The sequence below is a fragment of the Ochotona curzoniae genome, unplaced genomic scaffold, assembly GCF_017591425.1.
Source record: "Ochotona curzoniae isolate NIBS_2020 unplaced genomic scaffold, NIBS_Ocur_1.0 contig_1071, whole genome shotgun sequence".
Taxonomy (NCBI): Eukaryota; Metazoa; Chordata; class Mammalia; order Lagomorpha; family Ochotonidae; genus Ochotona; species Ochotona curzoniae.
This window is the reverse complement of record NW_024464939.1, coordinates 21,448,266-21,456,287: the sequence shown is the minus strand read 5'-3', so window position 1 is coordinate 21,456,287 and position 8,022 is coordinate 21,448,266. Positions and strand designations below refer to the sequence as shown.

Sequence of the window (8,022 nt, the reverse complement as noted above, 5' to 3'; positions counted from 1 at the left end):
TCAGGATTTGTACAAAACACATTAAAGCTAAACAATAGGCGGGAGTCTCAGGGGCTACCCCGAGGCTGTCTTCCCAGGTTTGGGAACCTCCAGCGAGTCTCATCTCAAGTGCTGTGTGTGTGTGTGTGTGTGTGTGTGTGTGTGTGTGTGTGTGTGTGTGTGTGTTTAGTTAGCTGGCACGCAACACTTCCCCAGGGTTGTGTTTCCTTTTTCCTGAGATTTGACGAAGGGTAAAGGGTCGGAGTCACATGGATACAAAGCATTTGATTAATGTCCAAGTCACCGCTGTGGCTGCCGGAGCTGCCTCCCCTTCCAGCTCAGGCGCTGTGAGGCCAGAGCCGCCCGCTCGCTCGGCAGGAGCGCACAGGGCTGGGACCAGCGCCCGCCCTCTCCCGGGAGTTTCCTCAGCCGAGCCTCAAGCTCCCGCGCCAGAGGTCCGGCCCGCGTCCCCCGGCCCTCAGCCCCCTCAGCCGCCTCAGCCACAACGCCTGCCGTTCAGGTCAAGTCGCCTGTCCCTCTTCGGACTTTTTGCGGAGGCGACAACTTTCCTTTCTGACCGCAGGGGTCAGGCAGCGGCAGGCGTGCGGGGGCAGCGCGCGGCACAAGCCGCCAGTCCCGCGTCCCGCCGGCCACCATGAGTGAGGAGAACCGCGGGGAAGGACGCGCCGAGAGCGCCAAGGACCTGGAGAAACAACTACGTTTGCGCGTGTGCGTGCTCAGCGAGCTGCAGAAGACCGAGCGCGACTATGTGGGCACCCTGGAGTTCCTGGTGTCGGTGAGTGGGGCACCGGGACGCCGGGGGAAAGCGCGCGCCGCATGGTCTGCCCGGGGGACCTGGGACCCCCGTCTGCACGCGAACGCTGAGGACCGCCCTACCCCTTGTCCCGGGCAAACACCTCACGAGCATTTGCTAAAGCTTGGAGACGCACCGAGTCGACAGGGTCTTGGAGAGCTCCCGGAAAAGTTAGCTGGAAAGGGAGGAAGCTCCTGTCCGGAAACTCCTGGCTGCTCATCTTCCTTGGCCGTGCCCCCTTCCCGGGTCTGCCCAGTTGCATTGTTTTACTCCTCCCTTCCTTTCTAGAGGTTTTGCTTTGGTGTGTGATGGATGGCTGGGGCGCAACACCTTCAAGTACTTGTAGTTAAACAACCCACATCCTTTGCCTTTGCAGACAACTTGGGCTCAATATTCAGATAACACAACGGTGAAATGCCTTTAGTTACAATGCTCTTGGAAACACGGGATTCTGGGGGCTGTGGTGGAGTACGGAAGGAGCATTGGGTTCTGATCTCTAGCAGCTGGTGGATATTAAAGCCACATGTGGCGTGCTCCCAGTCCTGCTGTATCCAGCCCCCGACTCAAGTTTGTCCTCTGCTCAGTCGCCAGTCTTATTATGTTCCTACTGAGCCCGTGAGACGGGTGACGAAAAACTTGCGGACTTTGTAGAGCCCGGCATGAAGTTTCCCAAGTCTGCTTTGCAAAGGATTCATTCTTTTTAGGGCAGGAAGGGTAGAAGTGAATGAAAGTAACTTCTGACGCATCGCTTCCAAGTTGGGTTTTTCCAATTCACCCCTGGGAAGATGAAAAATTTGAGGCGGCTTCTGTCCACCCAGTTGCCTGACAGAGCCTTGCTCGGACAGAGCTCGGGGATGCAGGAGTTTCAGCTTTGCGGATCACACTTAACCCCTCTTGAATGGCTTTATCCGCCACCCATCTCCTGTTTCCTGGTGTGGAGGGAAGGGTTTCAAATGTCACACTTCCTGCTCAGTTTTCTGAAGCCTGTGAATTTTCTGTATAAAATCGTGATGGAGGAAATTTTTTTCTTTCTTTTTTTTCCTTTTTATTTCAAGAAGGAAAGGAGGAATGTCTCAGGTGATGTAAAATACACAGACTGGCTTCTGGTTACTTCTCAAGCCCCTCCCCCCCACTGTTTGGAATTGGGCAAATGTTTGATCTTGATCTTCTTGTAATAGGTGAAATATAGAGTAATGGCATACCTCTGCGCAGAAATGACTGTCCCCAAATGCATGTTTTTAATATTTGCCCTCTAAAACTTCACATTTGGCAATATAAAACTTTGCTTGTGATACAGTTCTTTGCATCTTGAGGAATCTGCATCATTTCTTTAAGTTATCCCTTTGTGAAGGTGTATGACAAAGCACTGTGTAGAATGCTGGTTTGCAGAAATAGCTGATCGACCTTAGAACCCAATATTGTCATCTTTATTTAAAACTGCAGTTTTTCTTTCTAACACCTGATTGCTGTAGTTGAAAAATATCATTACTATATAGTTAGAAGAGAACATTTGGGAGGTATAGAATAAATTGGATATTCCTTTTTACAGCTAGAATGCCATTTTACATTTTCACTTTTCTTGTCCCTTTCAGAACTGAGGGTCCCTTTTTTTCTCTTTAGTTTGCCAGTTATTTGTCCTTCTACATACACACACACAAAAGCACTGCTTGATGTGAATGTCATCTTAAACAAAGTGGGTTCAGGCTTCTTTTCAGTCTTTAAATCATTCAGAATTCATCATTTGATTGTCCTTATTGTGTATTATAACAACATGAAGTATCTGGCTGGTTGCCACTTGGCTGCCCCCTGGGTCCTTCCTTCCACCTGGTGGATTCGTGCTGGGCTTGCTGGGCTCAGGTGATCTCAGTCCCACCTGACATGTCTTACCTTGGTCCTGTTCTTCCTTGTGTCTGCTTTGTCCGTTGTCCTGGGAGCAGTAGGTAGGTTCACCTGTTAGCATTTGTCTCATTCTGCTTGACTGTAAATTCCTTGAGAACAGGAACATCTCTTTCTGGTCTGCCCAGAATGTTGTACAGCAGTTGTGACATTGCAGCCACTTAACGGATGCTCATTGAATGAATGAATGAATCAGTCAATTGCTTCATTCTCTTTCCTCCTGCCTTGAGATTTTTAAGTCATCTTACAATTCTAATTTGCTTTTCTTCCATTTGCTCTTACGTTTCTCAAGCTTTACTTTGGTAAAAGTAGGTTAAACTACTGTTCAGGATGCCCAAGTCCTATATCAGAGTGATGGTTTGACTTCTGGCTACTCTGCTTCAGATCCAGCTTCCTGTTAATGCGTCCTGGGAGGCAGCAGCTGATGGCTGAAGTGTGTGGGCCCTGTCGCTCATTGGAGTAGGCCTGGATTCAGTTCCAGGCTCTTGGCTTCAGCCAGGCCTAGTGGGAGGCCTAATGTTAGGGAAATGAACCAGCAGATGGATTTTTTTCTTTCCTTCTCTCCTTTTGCTCTGCAAAAGTAACAGTTGAACAAAAAAGTAACAAAAATTTCAAATTGTCCTGAAATCCCTGCACTTAGGTGGAAACATAATTGGAAATAGGCATTGAGGTAATACAGAGTTGGCAATGCAGTGATATTTCCTCTTGTGTGTTCTTTTTCTTTTATATTATTATATTAGTTATTTAGATTATTATTAGATTAGCATTGATAGATTGTGTTGTCTAGATTAATTACTCTTAGTGCACGATAAAATGGTAGAGCATGACGTAATTTGCTGGAATATATGTTCTTATTTTTCTTGGGAAATTGAATTTTGAGTTTCATTTGAGATATTCTCAAATACTTCTTTTAAAGAAATGAATGTATGAACCTAATAGGTATTCATATGTTATGTCTGAAGACTGGACAATAGCAGGTTTCAACCTGTTTCCTGTTTGCAACACAGCGTGACACAGCATGCCGAGATCGCACCCCCTTTGAATGAACTGAGAAGGGGCAGACCCAGGCTCCTCTGTGGCTGTGTATCCTGTGCAGTTCGTTGTGCAGGGCCTTGAGCTCAGGACCTCATGCTTGGTTTAATTCTCTGCTACGTCCCCATGGAAATTGTTACTAGTTTTAGCTTTCAACTTTGATTTTGCAAGTGAAGTCTAAAGGTACAGTGGAGCCTGAGCCGAATAGGTACTTAGCAGGAAAAAACAAAAAACAAAGACAAACCCCTCCAAAACCTTTATATTTCAATATCTTTATTACCATCCCTCCCCACCCCTTTTGCTGCTTTTTGAACGCAGGGCTTCACATTTTTGTTTCACATTAGGTCTCGAAAATTGTATCGATTGGTTTCGGTGACCACTAATGGCATTGATACAAAATTACCAAATAATTTATTGTCTGGACACTTGTGAGGACAAAAGGCAGCACTCTTAATAATTGCACGGAGATACAGGCATAATCTAGAATTGTTCCCGGCAAGACAGAATGCTCGGGAGTTTTAGCCTGTGCATTCAGACAAAAGGCTTCAAACAATGTGTTCTGAACTCAAGGTTTTGAAATTTGTTGTCTGGACTGTGGAATTTGTGTCCTATCTCCAATATACTGTGCAACCTTAGGCATAGTCCTTGGTTTTTCTATAAAATGGATGATAGTAATATTTCTCAAGGTTGCTGTGAGGATGAGATGATACAAAGCAGTATCCATGGTTAACATGGTGACTGTAGTTGACGCTAAGCAACTGAGTATTCACTGTATGATTTGGCTTAGTGTGTATGTGTCTCTTAACTTCCTTAAATGGTGTTGCCTGGAGCGCTCGTGTCCCTTGCAGGTGCCAGGGGACTGAGGTTTAGGGATACAAGCTTTGCACCCTGGCTTCTTCCAGCACAGTGTCCCTCTGAACCCCTGCCCCCCCTTCCTGGTTTTCCTGTGATTAAGGCTTTTGCAAAAGCAGCAGAAACACCACTTATCTAGGTGAATTCCCAGACAACAGGGATTGTGCATTACTTCCTTTTCTTGGCCTATACACGGTGCTTTGTAAACAGCAGGTGCTCCAAAAAGCAGACAAACAAAGCAGAGTTTGAATGAACGTGGAAACAACTTCTTTCAGTCAGGACCTGACTTTGAGAAGAGGAGCTGATTCAAAGTGTTTTGCTTACGGCTTAGGTTACAGACTGAATTGTGTTTCCCCTCCGCAAGGTTCATCTCCTATACCCTAGTACTTCACATTGGGTCTCCAATTGTGAATAGGGCCTTTAAAGGGGGTGATTAAGTTAAAATGAGGTCACTAAAATGGACCCTAATTCCTCTTGACCATTGTTCTTGAAAGGAGAGGCAACTTAGTTCCCACAGAGGGATTCCAATTATGCAGTCACACAAAGAGGAGACCATGGATGGCACGGTGAGAAAAGTAGTCATATCTATAAGCTGAGGAGAGAGGCTTCTGGAGAGACTAAGCCTATTACTACCAGGACTACAAGGGCATACATTTCTGTTGAAGCCTTCCATCCATGGTGCTGTGCCATGGCAGCCTGGGCAATGGATTTAGCTTCTATTAGGTACCATAGATGCAGAGAGGAGATAGCCTTAGCCATCATCAGCTCATCACTTAGTGGAGGAAAACTGCAGAGCTGATCACAGTACCCTGTGGGAGGGGCAGCCACAGACCCCAGGCTAAAGCAATAAAGTGAGTTCTTCTGTCTGGGAGTCAACAGGAGTTCCAGGAATGAGTGGTGATGAGGCTTGGCCAGATGGGGTGGAGAACAAGCCGCTCTGAGAGTTATCTGTGCAGTGTGACCTTGGTGTAGAAGAGGTTGGCATGCTGGGATAGCTGAGCTCTTCATGACTGGTGACATGTTTTGTGCGCTTGTGAGTATTGGTAGGGAGATAAGGTAAAGTCAGTCCTGTGTGAGATGTGTTCCACTGTTGAGAATTCTAACTTTAAATGCACAAGAAATGGCCTGTTGAGAGCTCGCTGCTTGTTGAGCAGTAAGTAAATCTGAGGCCTCCTAGCATGACCCCTCCCTTGGGAAGAAGTTTCCTGATTTGGCCTCTCTGAGGTTCACCTTGGGATCACTCGGCCTACGTGCTTCTTCAGCAGTCCACACAGGCACACAGAGGAGCCTTTGCCTTGCTCCTTGCAATCTGGGCTGTGTTGTCACCTTCGAAAAGTCACTACTGTTTATGAATGGAGAGCCCAGGCTGCAATCATAGGAACTACACAAAACAGTCTCACTTATGCAAGGCGGATGTTTGCTCCTTCCAAAGTGATCCTGCTCTCAGAGTTTGTGCATGCTGTCCTACGTTTCTCCCGATTCTAGGAGAGCTCCCAGTTGATCTTCCTGGCTGAGCTGACTTGCCTGGGCTCTTCATTTCCTAGTCATCAGCCTTTTAAACATCTGATCTCTGTCTTATTGTAATCATGCCACCAACCCAAGACAGTTCTTTCTTAATTTTGATACTAGGAGTGTTCACCATATTTATCACGTGGATGTAGGCAGTCCCCTGTATATACAATGTGTACTTAGGTTTAGGATTTCATCTGCATGATTATACGGTTTTCTGATACAGTAACTTGATATAAGAATAGTATCAATTGGTGTTAGATTTATTTCTTTGTAAAAAGAATTCTGCTAACAGTATTAAGGAACAAAGATTGGAATCTGGTTAATCATTAAGACTTTCTGTCATCTTGGTAAGAGATGGCTGACCTAAGAAGCAATGAAGAAGATGAATAAGCAAATAAACACTGAAATCCAGAAATTTAAAAAACTGTACCACACAAAAAATTGTGACTTTTTTTTTATATAGCTGTTAGTATTTTGTGTTCACCCTGAAGTGGAGGCTTCAGTGGAGAATCCAGAATGATGCTAGGTTCCTGGTTTTGAAAAGTAGATGAATATTGCCATTAGCTGAAAAGTGGAATGCAAAGGGCTGAACAGCAGGGGGAGGAATTAAATGAACTTAGTTTTTGGTGTGTTGAACTGGACCAAAAATTCTGCTATGATTTTTGAAGATAGGAACACAAAGCTTAAGAAAAAAATTTGGGGCAAAAGTGAGGGATCTAGATAATAACTAATCTTGTCTGTTGGAACCAAGGGGTGAATGAGGCAACACAGGAGGAACAAACAGAAGAAAACATACAAACCAAGGTTGGGATGTTGTGGACCACTAATGCTAAAGACTGAAGTGCACAGCTGACTCTCAGTTGCCAAAGGCTGAATCAGAGAAGCTGGAGAAAGCGAGAAGTTGAAGGCCAAGAAAGCATGTCGATTGCAGAAAGAGAGGTCTCTTTCAAGTGCCATGAATGTGGGGGAAAAGGCAATGGGGAGACTGAAGGTCGTTCTATTTGGCAATTAGAATGTCCTTGGGGTTTTAGTACTGTGTGTGTGAGTAGAAACCAAACCGTAGGAATGAGTTGAGGCAGGGTAGAGCTGAGGAGGTAGAGACAGCAGAGTAACTGTTCAAAGAATTTGTTAGCAAATAGCAAGGAGAGAAATGGTTACTCAATGTAAGAGGATGCTTTAGTCCAGCGGTGTTTAAAGAAGATGAGTACAATCACGGGGAAGGACACATAAAAAGGGAGCTAAAACAGCTGCAACAGAATGGCAGAAGACAGACTGTTTTTAGGGAAACCATGGTGAGTGTCTCCAGGGCACTAAGGAGCAAAGGTAGCCACTTGGCAGAGTTTACCAAGCCTTCCTGTTGGAGGACCTAGTCATAGCAAAACGTCATTGCAGACACTAAGTATGAACCAGCTGTCTCTTATGTGTTTCACAACGCCTGGTTCTTCTCTAGTGCACAGCTTGTGCAACTGTCTGGGACAGCCTGTGTGTTTGCTTGTGAACTCTCACCAGCGGCTCTGACCCCGCAGTGTGACAGGGACAAAGCTTAAAATCCTGGTACAATTTCCAAATGGCGTCACTTTCGGCAAACTATACAGTCTCTGTATGCCTCAGTTTCCTATTTGGGAAACACATTTGATATTATCTCAGAAGGCTTGCTTGGCATTTAGATCAGCTGATAGAAATGAAGTCCTGATAGGTACTCAGTGCATGCTCCCCTCCTTCCTCCCCAAACTCTACAGTTCCTTAGCCTCTTCCCCTTGGTGTTTTTGACCACACAGACTAGCACTTGCTCAGGACTGCTTGATGGATGCCTAGCCTACTCCTGACCAAGTCTGGAGATGGATAGAGGTCCTGAGGAGACCAGGCCTGGGGGCGAGGAGGAGGAAAAGTATGCATTTGTAGGTTCAAGAGCCATTTAGGACAGAGGGAAGTTAGGG

General features: G+C 45.8%; 1 protein-coding gene across 1 annotated transcript in view; it reads left to right on the top strand.

Moving 5' to 3' along the window:
* Positions 1 to 438: 438 nt before the first annotated feature.
* Positions 439 to 8,022, top strand: part of PREX2 (phosphatidylinositol-3,4,5-trisphosphate dependent Rac exchange factor 2) — a 254,250-nt gene continuing 246,666 nt past the window's right edge. Inside the window, exon 1 of the mRNA XM_040994636.1 lies at positions 439 to 775. Coding sequence (XP_040850570.1) covers positions 635 to 775 — 141 coding nt within the window. The 5' untranslated portion in view covers positions 439 to 634. The remainder of the gene's footprint in view (positions 776 to 8,022) is intronic.